General features: G+C 39.1%; 1 protein-coding gene across 8 annotated transcripts in view; it reads left to right on the top strand.

Annotated features, from left to right (window-relative positions):
- TENM1 (teneurin transmembrane protein 1) overlaps positions 1 to 16,553 on the top strand; it is a 579,830-nt gene that overhangs the window by 494,398 nt on the left and 68,879 nt on the right. For all 8 annotated transcript variants that reach the window (XM_057425125.1, XM_057425126.1, XM_057425128.1 and 5 more), the window contains 4 exons: positions 5,065 to 5,281; positions 11,288 to 11,407; positions 13,168 to 13,429; positions 16,047 to 16,314. In XM_057425125.1, coding sequence (XP_057281108.1) covers positions 5,065 to 5,281; positions 11,288 to 11,407; positions 13,168 to 13,429; positions 16,047 to 16,314 — 867 coding nt within the window. The remainder of the gene's footprint in view (positions 1 to 5,064; positions 5,282 to 11,287; positions 11,408 to 13,167; positions 13,430 to 16,046; positions 16,315 to 16,553) is intronic.

The following is a 16,553-nucleotide window of genomic DNA, read 5'->3' as shown; positions in this document are numbered from 1 at the left end:
GACCCCACCTGTGCCTCTTTAATGTCCTCAGGTGTTATGCTACCCAGACAATTTGTACTAATTGTGAACATGGATCCATTTTCAGCAACATGACTTACTGTGATAGTCCCATATTTGCAGCATGAATTGCAAGTCATTCAAGGTTAGATGAGAAGAGTGGAGAAGACAGGATTTGAAAGGTAGATAGCCTACATCAAGCCCAAAATACGTGACTTGTTCCATGTCCTCACTATTAGCTTGTAGCTGACAAAATACCTTTTCTTTCCCAACTGTTACTTTATGGAGGATTTAATATAGCTATTATGCAACATATGGAAAGCTCAAATACAAAGTATACGAAATAGAACCACTGTACAGCATTTGCCCAAACATGGTAAGTAAAGCAGTATATTGCTGGCAAACTAACCCCTGGAGAGACAGGTCCATAGGTCCATTGCCAATTTGCCTGGTTGCCAAAGGTGATCATCCGTGTAGAAGAGAGATTGCTGCATAACGTGTACGTTAGAGAGTGTCTTGTGCCTACCACAAACTGAGCCTTCCATGACCCTAGTAGCAACCGAGCTGAGGAGGTAATTTCATCACACTTGTGGCATTCATTCCAACATATTAAATAAGAAATGTATATATACACACAAATGTATAAGCAAGAAAATATATTTTGTCTGCTGCAAAACATTGTATGACTCCATTGAGAATAAATATACATACCTGTAAGATATGAAACCATAATCTCAGACTCATCAAAACATGGATCACTTTATTGTATAATCTGTAGTGTACCATGCAGGTGCCTAGCTGTCTTCTATATAAAACTTATTTGAAAGTGCTAATAGCAAACCAAAATCATTTACATTCTGTATTACGTTTTGGTTTGCACCTGTGCTGTGATGCACTTTGTGGTACTTGACAGTAAAAATGCCAGTATCCAGGCATCTCTGCCATATGAATTACAGTTTTTGCTGTTTGCAGTGATTTGTTCACACTTCTGAATCTTGTCTCCTGAGATTTAAAAGAAACCCTAGTGTTTGCTTAACATGGTGAGGTTTCTTTGATTGTTGGTTCCTGATATGGAAAGTCCCTTTTTTGTTACCATTGGTTGAGAATTGGTTAATGTATTTGTAGCTTTTTCAAGTGAATGAGTTTCATGTTAACGTTTATAAACAAGATTTAATTGTTCTAGGTTATTCTCTTGCATTAAAAATCTCATTTCAAATAAGATGGGCTTGATGAATATGTTATCCTTGCATACACTTACAAATATGATTGGCATTATCATAAGCTGCCTCCATATGTAACTTGTGGGTCTGTACCAATTTGTTCTGCCTGGTTCATTTTAATGGGTATCATGCTGAATTACAGTAGTTTCTTCTTGGTGTTTAAGCTTGGAGTTTCTTTCTTTTTTCTTTTAATGGTCTAGGTTGAAACAAAAGTCCTAAATGAACCTAAATTGGAACAAAGGTTTTGTTCTAGCTTAAGAGTTCCTTACCTGCCCCAAAATAGGTGTTTTATTCTTTTACTTTAGCACAAAGTGGGAAAATATTTTTCAGTTCTGTCCAAGTTGATTTCTTTTCTAAATTTTGTTTAATTGTTGAGAAAAAAACTAGAAGTTGGATTATTCAGGCAATTATACTTAGTAAGTCATAAAGACATACACCAGTGGCCTGAGCCAAATCTGTGGTGTTAAGAATCTGTAAAGAGGAGCTGGTACTGCTGCCCCTCCTGCCCAGGGAGCATCTTCTCTGAGCTTAGCATCATTCTTCTATTTTATTTTTCATGGCTGAGAAGGTGGATTGATTGAAACGAATTGTCACCTTATCAATGAAGAGATTTTAAAAATGGGAAAAAAAATACAGCTTGAGAGAGGTCACAAATGTGATCTGTAACCTAGAAAACTGCTACTTTTGATCAGCATCTATAGTTTGGTTAGCAATTTCTTCTCTAGTGACATTTTAGCCTTTGCTCCCAAGGCTGTAAGCTGTTCCTGGTGTATCCAGCCCCTCATACATTCATGGTGCTGGTAGGACAAATACCATTCTCACCATGGATTGTTCAGCTTACTTCTGGGGCTTCACACCCCTTCCCCACTAATGGGAAGCACACCCTTTTGTAGCCTGGAGAAGCAAATGAAACCAGGTGCAAGTAATTCCAACCAAAATAACTCCATTAGAACCTGGAAAAGTTTATAAGATAGTCACCTTGCTGACAAGTAAACAGCAAAGAAAAGATGAAAATTGACTGGAAAATGGAAAACTGCTTTCCCTTGGTTTCTCTTTGTATATGGTATGAATGCACAGTGTTTGTTGCCAGGCATGTAAGCTGTTGACCGAAGCAGAGAAGAGAAAGGACTCTATTAGAGAAAGCAAAGCATTTAGTTGTTGTTTATATAGCTATTTCTTTTCTAAGTACATCTTCACATTCTAATATGTCTGTGAATTTCCACTTTTATTTCTTACAAGAATGAGAGAATCAGGTCAGCTCAGTTCCCACATCTAATGGCTTGTTGACAAGGAAAAAAATTAATGAGAATGGCTACTGGGGAATAAATTACTCAAAAAAAGGTTCCCCATGGATACTGTTATTCTGAAATAAGTGTGCCTTTTTCTGATTAGTACTTATTCTGCCAAACCAATGTTTGTCAAGTTTCCCAGGTAGGCAGCAGTGAGCTTGTAGAAATTAGTACCTTCCAGAAAGTACCTTCACTCCTTGAACAAGACTTGCCACTGTCATCACCGTTCCACCAGCAGAGCCCAGTCCTGAATGGCTACACCTACCTACATCAGAGCCTTCTGCAGGGATTGTCACCAGTATAAAGCAAAAGCAAGAGATTTCAATTTCTTTATCCCCTTTTCAAGTCTAGTAGCATTATTTAATATTTGCGGTCTTGGAATATGTACTAGTAATTTGATGATAATTTCCTGTTCACTTATTAAGAGTATAAAGTTTCATTCCTTGGACAAAAAAGAGGAAACCAGAAGAGGAGATACTTTTTCCCTTGCAGTTCCAAGCCTGCTCTTCAGGTTTCAACCCAAAAATCTCTTTTGTTTTGTCATCAGAGTGCAATGAAGACCTCTCTGTTACATATTGTGAACTCCTCCACCCACTTCCCAAGTGGTTTTGCTTGGACTGGAGGACCTTTATTGTTTCAGCTTACTCATTTTGTAGCAAATTCACATAGCTTTCTAGGTTTTTGTGAGTATAAAGTGACTGCTACACTCAAAGTCATTAAACTCAGCATTGCCCTGTGAAGTTCGTCTCCCACTGCTGGCTAATGCCTGTTGTGTCCAGGACTGGAGGAGTGCGTAAAGAACTTGAGGCATGCACTGACCTGTGGCTACGCCAGCTTTCCTGGGTCTTAGGTTATTGTTGCTAGCTGTTAGAGTTGACCTTGGCTCATTATTGCAAAAACAAGCCTGCTCTTGATTTCTCAGCTGCAGTAGGGTAGATTTGTTAACCTTTTTTTTTTCTTAGCCAAGCAATTACCTTGCTCAAGGTCAGACAAGGATTTTCAGATTTCAGGAAAGCTCATCTCATTATACTTGTTTGTTCTGTAGAAGGGCTTTTCCTTTCTTTTCAAAGTGAATATTTTATGCTGTTATTTACTGAGCATTCACGGAGTGCAGTGTGCTCTATTGAGAAAAGAACAGTGTTGGCCAAGTGGGTCTCTCACCCACTGAAGTCAATGACAAAGCTACAGCGCCTTGCCTGATAACGCAGTTTGCCCTGTCAGTTGTACAGGTTTATAGGCTCCAAAGTGTTTGTACAAACAAAGCATGAAAAGTCAAAGCATGAAGTGAAAATATCTGCCGGTATGTTGATCCTATAGCATTCCGATTTTAATGCAAGGGAAATCTATACAGTGATATGATGACTCCACATTTATTCAGACCAACCTTGTTCAAAATACAAAGAGATGTCTTTGTTGAAGGATACAGTGCCTTAATCCTGCTTTATATGCATTAGTGTGCTTGTCAATACAAGCAAGTTAGCAACAGCCAAGTCATAAAATGTTTAAGAAGATAGTTGGACATTTTACCAGACCTTATTAATTCTGTTTCTGGTTGAGTATATAATTTAGGCAATTTGGATGTCTAAGCTGCTGATAGAAGCAATTAAATGCCAATAGTCCAATTTTAAGTTCTATTTAAGTGCTTAATTTAGATGCACTTCAGTGTTTCACTTTTCATCATAAGCTTTGGACAGTTAAGTAAATTAATTTCACCCACAAATGTTTTGCATGTTTGTCCATGAAGAAATGTAGATTTTTGGGGAAAATTGTCTGTTTCTCCTGTTTGTCATGTTTGAAAATGGGTGGAGGAGGAATAGCTTTATTTTCACTTTCCAAATGGGCTTTCCTGGTGCAAACATCCATGGAGAAGACTGTATCTCTTGGGTCACTGGGGCAGAGCCTGCATCAAGCTATTTGTACATTACCAACTACAGAAAGGAGTGAAGTCATGATTCTGCCCTTTTTGGATCATTTCAGCATTGCAGCCAATAAACAAAAAGTAAACATCCTAAAACACTAACAAAACTGATAGGGCTTAAAATAGAAGTTGGACCACTGTAACAACTTTTTTTTACACTACTATAGTGTGGATGCATATGGAAGTTAGATAACATTTCAGACTTCATTATTGCAGACTGGTTAGCAAGTGTGTATTCTTCACCAGTGTGGACAGACAGTAGTGACAATAAAGGATCATTAGAGATCCACAGCTGCACAGTGTGGATAATACACCCACTGGAATAAGAAATGTTGTGCAGTGATTTGCTTCTGCCTGCTCTGCAGTGAAGACAGTCCTGCTCTTCTCTATTCACTTAGTTTGTAGGTGTTGTTTTCTTACTGTCATGTGGAGATTTTATGAGGTGATGCAGTGTTAATGACTAGAGGGAACTGCCTCTCCTGGACTAAGCGTGTATGTTAATGCTTTATTGAATTTTTATGTGTCATAATCAGCATGCCTTCCAATTGATTAAAAACCTATTGTGCTCCCCAGTAGTAAACACAGTGCTTTATTCTCAGAATCACTCAATTTCCTGAACTTTCCCTTCTCTCCACTGTAGATGGCTTGACAGACTGCGTAGACCCTGACTGTTGTCAGCAAAGCAATTGCTACGCAAGTCCTCTGTGCCAGGGTTCACCTGATCCCCTTGACCTTATTCAGCACAGCCAACCACCTTTCTCCCAGCATCCTCCAAGGCTCTTTTATGATCGAATACGATTCCTTATTGGGAAGGAAAGCACTCATGTCATCCCAGGAGATGTCTCATTTGAGAGCAGGTGAGTTTTCTTTTAAAGACTTTTCTGAATATTAAGAACTGCAATGAAATTATTTAACCAGGTAAAAACAATGATACCTGGGTAGCTGAGAATTCTTCACTGGTGATCAAAAAATACTTAAAAGGATAGCAAATGTCTACGTTCCAGCGTCTGAGGATCTTGTCTGTCAGATTCTCATTACTACTTTTCTAGTGCATAAATGCACAGCAACTCTACTGCTCTTACTAACAAGGCTTGGACTGTTTTGGAAAGTAAGCTGTATTGTACTTGTAAAATAGGGGGAAGTTCACCCCTTTATGCTGTAGATACATATAATGACAGGAAGGAGAGGGACCAATTGGATTTATATGCATTGTATTCAGTCAGCTTTCTGCCCTGTAGGACTTGGTTGATATTTGCAGTGGAATAATTTTTACATGTGACACTTACGTATAATTAACAAACTTTTGGGTTTGCTGCGTGTTGATAGATCAGTGTGGAGTTTACCATGTTGTGCTACAGGTTACTCTCAAGCTGTCATGCAAACAGTAGAGTGATCTCTGAGTGTTTGTGAGATTGGCTTGTCCTTTAATAGGAAAAGGCTGTGCAATAGGAAAGGGGCACTTTCTTGCTCAGAAAACCTGGTAACACTTTGGGGGTTTTTTGAACATTTGAAATATAGGGGCACATAAGTTTTTATGCTGTAGTTCACCTGGGAAGCTATAACTTACATGCTGACAAAGAAATCCACAAATCATCCACATCACCTAACTATTACACTGTCAGCTAGGCCTGTACATTAGATAAACCATGTTCCAGTAATAAGGGCATAAGAATTTTTTTATTTTCATAGTACATAGCACTTAAGTTACAACTTCGACTCCATTCCATGCGCACAAATTCAGTGCACTTTCTCTTTGTCATTTATTAATTTTTAATAAAGTAAATACGTAAACGGAGTCTTTATTGATCTGAACTACCTAAACATTTAATCACTATTAATAATGTAACAGGATTTTATAAATATGTAGAACAATAGGGCATGAAAATGAACTCTCTGAAAAGCACCTCTCTAGTGTGCCTCTGTGCTCGGTGCAGGGTCCTCAGCTGGCTGTACGTGTGCAGCAGAGCATGCTGTGCTTTAAACCAGAAGTCACTAGTGAAAGATTTTCCTCATCAAAATGTCTCATAGTGAGGTGTATTCAGAGAGGAGGTGAGCACTCAAGTCGCCTGTACAGTGTTCTGTGACACTGCAAATGTTAGCAGCCAGATTGCACAAAATCCCATCAACGTGCTTTTATAGATATAAAGAACTGATCTTTTAAAGCCATCATTGATGGGATTTAACTTGGATTTAAAGGCTCTTTCTGAGTATTTCGTTTCTTTACCCTCTATCTCCATGCCTTTGAATAATGAAGATTAGTGAAGGCCCACGTGTGAACAGCAGCCCACCCTCACCGTGGCTTGATACTTTACACCACTAAGGAATACAACTTGTAGTTGTACCAGTGCATTGTTCACAGCCCAGATGCCATTTCCTCCCACTGTACAGAAATTACTAGTTAGTTTGGTGAGAAGATCATTGGGATTCAGATGAGGTTGTCTGTATCTTTAGAATCAGGGCAGTGCCTGGAGACTTGCACTGTGCCGTGTCCCCTGGGTTTTGTCAACAGTAATCTGCAATGTACTGGGCACCCCGAGGAGTTCATCAGTCCACACTTTGCTTGATCCTCAAGTCTTCTAGGCTGTTGAAAAATTGCTCAGCCATAAGTCAAATATTATTAAAAACTGCCAGAATTTTCCTCAAGGATGAGAGATAAGCAGAGTCTCAGAAGGAGGCAGTAGCTTAGCTGTGCTGCCTCTGTACAGAAATCTTCCTCTGACATTGTCAATCTGACTGTCATCTAATGTCTGTTCTTCTGGGAATTAAGATTGCTGGAAAAAATACAGAAAGACAACTGTTACTACAGTAAAAAAAATATCAGAAATCCGTGATCCTGACTATCTGGTACAGGCCAAAGAAGGCTTGGAGGTTTTCAATCAACTTTTGGATGTTGCTGAAAAGGTTGTGCCCATGCAGATGATATTAACTCATGGCTGCCTGCAGTGCCACTTATTTTATAGCACTGGTGGTTCAGCAAGAAAGGATTGGCTGAAATAGTGGCATTCATTTATTTCAGAGCACTGGCATCCATTCGGAAAATGGAATGGAGCTCAAATTTTGCAAAGCTCTATCTGGCATGGGTTGGTTGGTTGTTTGGGTTTTTCTCTTGCAAGAAGAATCCAAGACCCTTAGGTTTCAAATGACATTGTGCAGTGTTTTGCTGTACCATAAATTAGTGGAATTCCAAGATGGGTGATGTTTGCATGAATCTCACTGTCGATAAAGCCAAAGCGGTGTTGAACAGACTCAGGAAAGCTATCAAAAAATGGTGAAGATTATCTCTGTCCTTCAGATTGGAAGTGTTTGGTCTCTGCCGTATCCTGGCATTTTCAGCATCATCTGAAATACTAACATGAGCTGTTCTGGCAACTGCTGGAACACCTACCTTTTTGCATTTACATCTAAGACTGCAGCTTAGATCCAATTTTTCAACATTTGGCTTTTCAAATAAAGTCAGGGAGTTACATTGAGCTGAATTCACCAAAGTTAATGTTTTCAAGACATATTTTGCTTTTTATTATGTCAACACTGTGTCATTTGCACTGTTTTTTTACAAACTCCCAACTTAAAAGTGTGACATGCTGAAAGGTAGATTAAACACATTCTGAATAATGAAAATGTACTTGCTTACATCAGGAATGGTGACAGGGTGTAGCAGATTTTATAATGTTTTTATCAATTCATGTTCTCAGGAAGGTTTTTAGGTTGTTTCTTTGCTGAGTATCTTTAATGCATGCTGCTGGCAAGATACTTGACTCACTGTAAATTTCCTACAAAAAGGGTCCAGTGTATGGTGCTGAATTAATTACCCTTCAAAGGCTGCTTACAGCAACATTGTCAGCAGGAAGAAATGAATGTACCTTTCTAGCCTTCAGCTTAATTTCTCTGATTGAAGATTTTAATCAGAAATGTAATAGAGTAAATGACATCTTCTGGTAAGTTGTGAATTCACTAGTTGCTTGACAGAGTTCCACATTTGAGCCTAATGTCTCAGCCTGAGGTGCTCGGAGAATATTGAAAACTTAGCACACAAAACAAAAGCAAAAAAATAGCAGATAAGTAGCAGTAGAGCAAGGCAGAATGGTAGTAGAATAATAAAATGCGTTGCAAGTAGTGAAAGAATGCATCTAGAATTTTAAACATCTATTTATATTTTAAATTAGACATGTCAAACAAACTGCCTGATGGCACGGAGCTAAAACCTGCAGAGCTGAGACCCTCAGTTACACATGGAATGATCCATGAAGCATTGACAGAGAAATCCTGCTTCTTTTAGGCCACCTGCAACCCATGGGAATCCGCTTTCTCTCAAAAAGGAAACTGCTGTGGAGTTGCATATTTAGTACAGCTTGCCAGGGGACTAGAAATATTTCTAATGCATTTGAAAACACTAAAGCAGCTTATCAGGGACATGTTCTTTCCCAGCTCCTGGACATTTTTGCACTTACATTCAAGTTAAAACAACTTGGACAGCCTTAGTCCATGATTATGCAATCATTGCAAATAAGTGACTGTTGGACAGGCAGTATGAGGAGTTGTCCCCCATGAGAAAGAAAAGCAGGTCAGTCATGGGTCTGTAGAATAAATCTTAGAGGCTGAGAACAGAAGAGAGACGTACAGCACATTGAAGAGGCATAGCGATCTTAGAGGTTGCTCTGTTAAGAGCAGTGAGTGGGTAGCAAGGTCCACAGCTCATCTGGAAAGAGGGTTAATGTTGAAGCAAGGAAGCATGAAGTAGCAGTTGAGTATGAAGGGACATTACTGCAGGGAACATTCTCTACGAGCTCTGGTAAGGAAAGAAGTTAAGTGAGGTCTTCTGCAAGCAGCAAAGCTGCAGGGATCCTGGGTGCCAGCAGTGCTTCACTTTGTGTGCTGCTGGGGCTCTGGGAAAGGAGGGTGGACCTGCTGCAAACTCAGGGGGTTGTTTGTTACCTCCCTAAACCCTTGAGATTAACACTGGTCATAAAGTAACTGAAAAATGTTCTCATACCTGCAGTACATGCAAGCATTAAAGCTAATTCTGATCAAATGCTTAGTCAGAGATTTAGTAAGTGCTGGTAATTCAAGAAGAGGCCAGAGAGTGGAAGACTCTTCAACATAGAGTAGGTGATAAAAAGACAGTAAATAATGAGGACAAATGTAGCAACACAGAGGCAGGCTTAGAACATTTAAATCTTAAAGATTGCAAGGACAGTTCAAAACTGATAAATGTAGAATAATGTGGCTTATGAGTCGTCACATACTGTAAATGTTTGCGGCTTGTAAAATATGACCAAAAAAGGGGCAAGAAAGTTGAAAGATAAGTCTGTTAATATTATTTATGAATAATGAGAAGTAAAGTGAATGAGTAGAGGAAAGAAAGGCTATGTATGAAATAATGAAGACTTTGATGAGTTTTTTATCACACAAATCTGTGTGCTTGATAAAATATGACGACAGAGTAAAGTCAGCAGACAGGTCTGTGTGGAATGAATAAACAGGAGTATGGGAATAGTGTACTGAATAATGATGACTCTTAGGGGTCTCTCTGTCTCACACTAGTGTGTGTTGTAAATATGTGGAGTGGACTAATAAAGGGACAAGCAGGTCTGTTGATGTTAGAAATATGAAAAAACAATAGAAATGGGTATTTTCTGCTCTGACAAATCAAAGAGTAATTGAACCAGGCTGTTCTGTTGAGTGAGTTTTGTGAGTCTGTTGAGACACACAAGAGCTTGATTGCCCTCAGTGGAGCAGCAGGTTTTGCCCAAAAATAGGATTACAACCAATTTAGTTAGTGTAGAAAACAAACAGGTGGTAAATCAGAGCTCTGTCTTGCGTACTGGCAGTAGTGCAGCCTCTCCCATTCCTTTGGGATTTATCAGCATCTTTGCTGAAAATCAGCATCTCTCTGTGTCCTGGGAGCATGGAATTCGTATTAGCGGCTGTGGTGAATTGGTGTACTTGGAAAGGAGTTAATTTTTACCAGCTGCATATTCTCATATGGACAGTAGGAAAAACTTGCCATGAGAAAAGCACTGATACAGAAACATTAGAATGGGTTACTTGGTGAGGTTATAGAGTTAGACAAGCATGGGTCTGGAGTAATGTAGGTAGAGTTGATCTTACCTGAGGCAAAGGAATGGACAAGATAAAGTCTTGTATTTCCTTTCAGCTTTCATTTTCTATGATTCTGTGATACTCCAATTAGATCCACTTAGTAATGAGTTCACTTTCCTGTCTGTTGAATTTGATGTGTTCTGTTGTATTGCCATATTCCAACCTCTTTACAGGAATGGGAGGATTTTTATGTTGGAAAGTGAGCACAAGTCTAGCCCATCCCAGAGGGAATTTAAAAGGGCATAACTTGCGATGGGGGATTGAGAAAAATGTATGTTACACTTGGTTAGGTGCTTTTTGAATTCGCCTAGGTAACTTTCTGAAGTTCACTGAAGACCGTGTGTCTCACTGCTGCCTTATAACATTAGTTGAGCTTTTTTTCTAATAGGCAGCAATCCCCCTTTCTTAGCAGCAGAGAATGAGGCTTCATTCTTCCCTTTCACAAACCATCAGCTCCTAGAGCTGCAGCAAGCTAAATCATGCTATCAGTGAAACCTTTGCAGTGCAACTGAGTGGTAGAACAAACGGTATGGTGAAATATATTCTTGATACACCAGCCGTTCATGGGAGAGTCTTCATGAGATACTGGTTTTTCAAATCAATGTTTTGGACTTGTTTGAAATTTCATTCACAATCAACAGTCACAATGATATCAGAGTAGTTCTATCTGTCAGGGACAGAAGTATAGCACAGTTTGTGAAATCAATGCCCTTTTCATGCTCCCGATGTGTCTAACATGTTGCCTTCTATTCTTTCTGTTACAGACGGGCGTGTGTCATTCGAGGCCAGGTGGTAGCAATAGATGGAACACCTTTGGTTGGAGTGAATGTCAGTTTTCTACACCACAGCGAGTATGGATACACCATCAGCCGACAAGATGGAAGGTCAGACTTTCATTTATTGTCTTTAACTTAGATTTGATTTAACTTAGATTTGGTTTAGATTTGCATAGCTAGGGACAACTGCCACCTTATATTCATGTCCAGAATTTCAGAAATATCATTGTTCATAGTGTGGGTCGAGGATGGCATCTAGCCCTATACTCTGGGAGCACATTCTGTGAGAACTCTCTGTGGTAAAGGGATCAAAGAAAAAAGAGAAGAGAAAACCTGAACAGCCACAAGATTGCAGTGACATTCAAACACCTGGAGTAAAAAATGTGACAGCAATGCTGTAACAGCATCTTCTTGACATTTGGATATTTTCATTAGTCAGGTTTTCCATAAAATTCCCCATCTTCCCTCTTTTTTTTCTGTTAAGTGTGAATCTTCCAAGTAGTTTATTGAGGTGTCTGTGAAATTAATTCCTTTAGTAGATCACCTGAGCCACACAAGTGAAAGTGAGGACAGACTCTTTCCAGGACCAAAATGGTTAAATTTCTGTCCTGCAATGACTCTTGAGAAATCTTGGCTTTGCTTTCTGGAAGGGGGAAGGTATTCAGTCCTCAAAGAGAGATGGAGTTCCTATACGTTCTATATTGCATTCCAGGTTTGGCTGTCCATTTGCAATAACATCATGATTCACTCCTGAACTTGAATTAAGCTGCTATGGGCAGTTTAAAACTTCATCTTCCTTGGCTGTGTTGTGAATTACAAGAAAGCAGAGCCTATCTTCCAACAGGGAAAGGCTGTCATTTGTCACAGTTTCTACAATTATTTTTTGTTGTTGTTTGGCTTTGTCAATTTATAAAAGTAAGGAGCCTGCATATTTATTTTACCTTAGTTTATTGATTTTCAGATCGCACTACTGAAAGTTAATAGTTATCATTTCCTCTTTAGACTAACCTGGATAAAGTTTTTGCATTAAAATATGCTACCTGTGTTTCTCTGTGAATGTAATCGGTGTCATCTGGGAAATGTGATGAGATATGCATAATGAAGTCTGACTTCTTACTGCAGTGTGTTACCGTCAAAAGCCTCCATAATAGATGCATTCAATAGAGAGTGAAGTGTCCATTTGCATATTACCTTGTGTTGCCTGACTGTGGGTGTCAGAAATTGAGACTCTGTATATTGGGCCTTCTGTGTCTCATGGTTTGCAGCCCAGATATGCCAAAGGTTCTTCACAACAGCTCCCAGAGGATGACCTGCCTTGTGGACAAGAGCTGATTTCAGTTCTCACTGCAGTTAGTCAGCGTGTTTCAAAAAAAGGGTCATATCCTACACAGAGGGGTCTCCTGCTCAGCATACTCAACCTTTTCCTTCTGCTACTTTTATATATGCTAATAGAGAGAAGGTCTAACAGGCTTTAAGACTTCTTATTCTGCAGGGTGTACCTGCATAGATTAGGAGTAGCTTCCCTTTTCTGGACTAGGAATTTGTTTTCCTATAAACCAAAGTAACTGGGTCCACACTTCAGTTATAGATGACTCGTTAGTATTAATTCTAGTTGATAAATAGAGGGAAGGTAGGCCAAGTAACAGTGAAGTACTGTACCTTACGATTGATGCATAGAAAGAGAAAGCACAGAGAGGTAAAGCTTCTTCGTGAATGCCAAGGTGACACCAGGAAGGTATACTTGAATGATTTCACATAGTAAATCTAGGGCTGTAATGAGCAGCATAAAGTTTTTGTGTTTAATGCATTGAAATTTGTGGCAATGCAATGATAAAACGAAACAAAGGAATTGGTTTTCTCTTTTCCAGTTTCGACCTTGTGGCTGTTGGAGGCATCTCTGTCACTCTAGTTTTTGACAGATCTCCTTTCATATCTGAAAAAAGGACACTTTGGTTGCCTTGGAATAGATTTATCATCGTAGACAAAGTCGTAATGCAAAGAACAGAGTCAGACACACCATCTTGTGACATCAGTAGTTTTATCAGCCCCAATCCGATTGTGCTCCCTTCACCCTTGACAGCATTTGGAGGGTCCTGTCCTGACAGAGGAACCATTATTCCAGAGCTACAGGTAATGAAAAGACTTTCAAATTAGCAATTTGTTAGATTAAGAACAAGGCTTAGACAATTTTAGACGATGATGATACCAGATAGTGAGCAATTAACTGCTGTGGTGTTATTCAGAATGACCCTAATGCATGTCTCTTTAGCACTGTTTCACGGGATGCTTTTCTCTTTTTTTTTCTTTACCTTTATTTTTTATTAATAATTTAAGATGCTTTATTTCTTACTTCCAGGTATACGAAAGTGAGGAGTTCTGACGAAATGTATTATTGATATCCTGATTTATTTCTGGTGATGCACAAAACCATTCGTAGATTACAGATAAACAGTACAGCTTCCCCAATACACCAGTCTGAGACATAACCCAAGACTCTTTAAAGATTCCTAGGCATGTTTCATCTTTTTGCATCTTCCAGTTCTTTACAATGGCATCTCCAACTAGATGTTAGCTTCTTGGGTTTTATTACTTTCTTTCCAAGGGAGAGCAATTTTAACAGCATCTTTAAGATTGTTTTTCTTTAAATGTCTTTTTTCTTGACACTCCTTTAAGTGTTTAGAAGCAATTTCTAATTAATCTTGAATTTAACTCTTATTTGGGACTTAAACAAGGTTGTATAAGTCTAACACCCAACAAAATACAACTGCTCAAGTTTCAGATCATGTTAATCCCCATAGTGTGTTGTTTGAGCAGTGAGCTCAAGCAATAAGGTCTCTTTTGGGTTCTCTTTACATTTCACTGAGAAAGTCTAGAAGATATTTTGGAGGCTACCTGTAGACATGAGTGTTTCCAACCTTTTCTCTTTTTCTTCTGAAAGTGTTGCTACTGATTAAGAGCCTTTATTCTACACCTAAGAGACCTCTGATTGAATTAATTTATGTCTAAACATCTCCATAACTATTAAAGAATGTAACGTTTGAGCCAGGTGATGTCCATAGTGTTGCTTCACAAAACATACTAAGTGAAACTAATGAACATAAATTAACTGATGCACACTAGTGAGAAAACACTGGGTCACATTACTCCACACTCCACATTCCTGGGTCTTCGAACAGCAAGGTACCCAAAGATGCAGTCTACTCAGAGAGGACTGTCCTTAGTCCTTTTTTTTTTTGTCATTGGAGGGTTCTTTTAGAGTTAAGTTTCATTGTAGAGTACTGGGAAATGAACAAAAAGTATTCCAGACTAATAGAAGGAGCTGTATTAGCACGTATTAATGCATGGATATTTCTTTCTGCTTTTCTGTTAAAAAATGAAAAGGGATGTCAGATGTATGACAGAGGGGGCAGCTGGGATGTCAGCAGGAAAGAAGGGGAACACTGCAAATCAGGAACAATAAAGGGAGCAGGATTTCCCTGGCAACACTACATTTCATATGTCAAAACGACAATTGCTGGCAGGCCTCCAGCTGTACTGCAGCAATCTGATGACAGTAATACTGTTGCAATGTGTAAATAAAATTGTGTTGAATGTGAACTAAGCTATTGTTAAACAAGAAAAATCTAAAACCTAGGAAAGATAAACCAAACAGTTTGTATTTTTCCAACCCTGACAAATTTAACATTGTGACAGGTTGGCTTGTTATTATGAAAATACACTAAAAACAGTGACATTATGAACCACAGTCTGATTTTCAGAGGCATTTGAGTGACTGCAGTGGCATCCTTCAGAAAGCTGCTCTCTTCTCTTGCCTGCTCTTCCTCACAGAAGAGGAGATCACAAGAGCTAAATCCCTTTTTGTAGCTCCAAGGCCCACATCATTCAAAAGGTCAAGGCCGAGTTTTTCTTTTTCCCTCACAAGCTCGCAGTCTTTGCAGTCCTTCTAGTTGCTGAGGGCTTATCTTCATTGCAGCCAGGAATTGATACTATCCCGTAGCGGGCATATCCAAGCCAGCTCTAATCCATGTGATTCAGACAGCGGCACTGACAGCAGCGCCGTGGGACTGGAATTCTGTTGCACACCCTGGGGACTTACCTGTTAGCTAGATGACTCTGATGCCCAGCCTCTTTCATCTCCACTGCTGTGTGTCCCCAGTTAGCTTGTTAGGTTCTTTATGCTGCGCCTTCATATGCCATGCCTGCTCTTGCTGGAGCTTAGCCTTACTGCAAGCTCTTCTGCACAGAAGGTGGTTTAGCAGGAAGGTTCATTTTCTTTCTTAGTTCTCCCAATTTAGAGTTATTACTTCCAAAGCAGGATAATATCCTCAAGTCATAATACCTAAAGTATGTGCCTATTTAGAAAAGGTTTTAAATTGTTTTCTGGTTAAGAATACTTCTTAAGTAAACTGAATAATAAGCCAAGGTAAAGCTGTAGAACTCATGTATGAATGTGTCCACAGAGGCAGCATTTGCAACTCAGTAGATTAGAATAAAGCATTAGAGAAAGAGGCTGTTTATCAAAATAGACAGACCACCACCCAGTAAGTTGACCAAGCAGTTTCCAGAGTTGGACATTTTGTCATACGTCTGGTGACTTTCTTGCTGCAATACACACAGAAGACATCAGTGGTTTAAATGGTACTGTTTTCACACTGTGATTGTGAAATGTAAAATAAGCACCCCCTGTTATTATTATAATTTTGCTTTTCTCTTGGCTATGGATACAATTACATGTTTTTTTCCCAAGGTGGTCCAAGAGGAAATCCCAATTCCTTCAAGTTTTGTGAAGTTGAGTTATCTCAGCAGTCGAACACCAGGGTATAAAACATTGCTGCGCATTATTTTGACACACACAACCATCCCTCCTGGAATGACAAAAGTCCACCTGATAGTTGCCATTGAAGGACGTCTGCTTCAAAAATGGTTTCCTGCTGCAGCCAATTTGGTATACACGTTTGCCTGGAATAAGACGGATATATATGGACAGAAGGTTTCTGGTCTAGCTGAGGCAATGGGTAAGTAGAATCATCTTGATGGAAGCAGAAGGCTCACAAACATTAAGCCAGGAAAATAAAGGCTTATACATTTAGTTGGTTCACTTACATTCTTTTAAATCAAATGCCTTCTTAGCTGAAGTGACTTGTATGATTTCCCAAGAACATTTATTTTCTTGTTCTTCCAATGTCATCTTTCTAATTTAATCAATTTGAAAATCCTGTTTTCCCTCAGAGAATGGTTATGTACTGACGGCATT

Source organism: Pezoporus wallicus, unplaced genomic scaffold (genome assembly GCF_028554395.1).
Source record: "Pezoporus wallicus isolate ANWC-B61680 ecotype Strahan unplaced genomic scaffold, APGP_CSIRO_Pwel_v1 scaffold_6445, whole genome shotgun sequence".
NCBI lineage: Eukaryota > Metazoa > Chordata > Aves > Psittaciformes > Psittacidae > Pezoporus > Pezoporus wallicus.
Note: the sequence above shows the minus strand (reverse complement) of the source record. Positions and strands in the feature narration are given on the sequence as shown.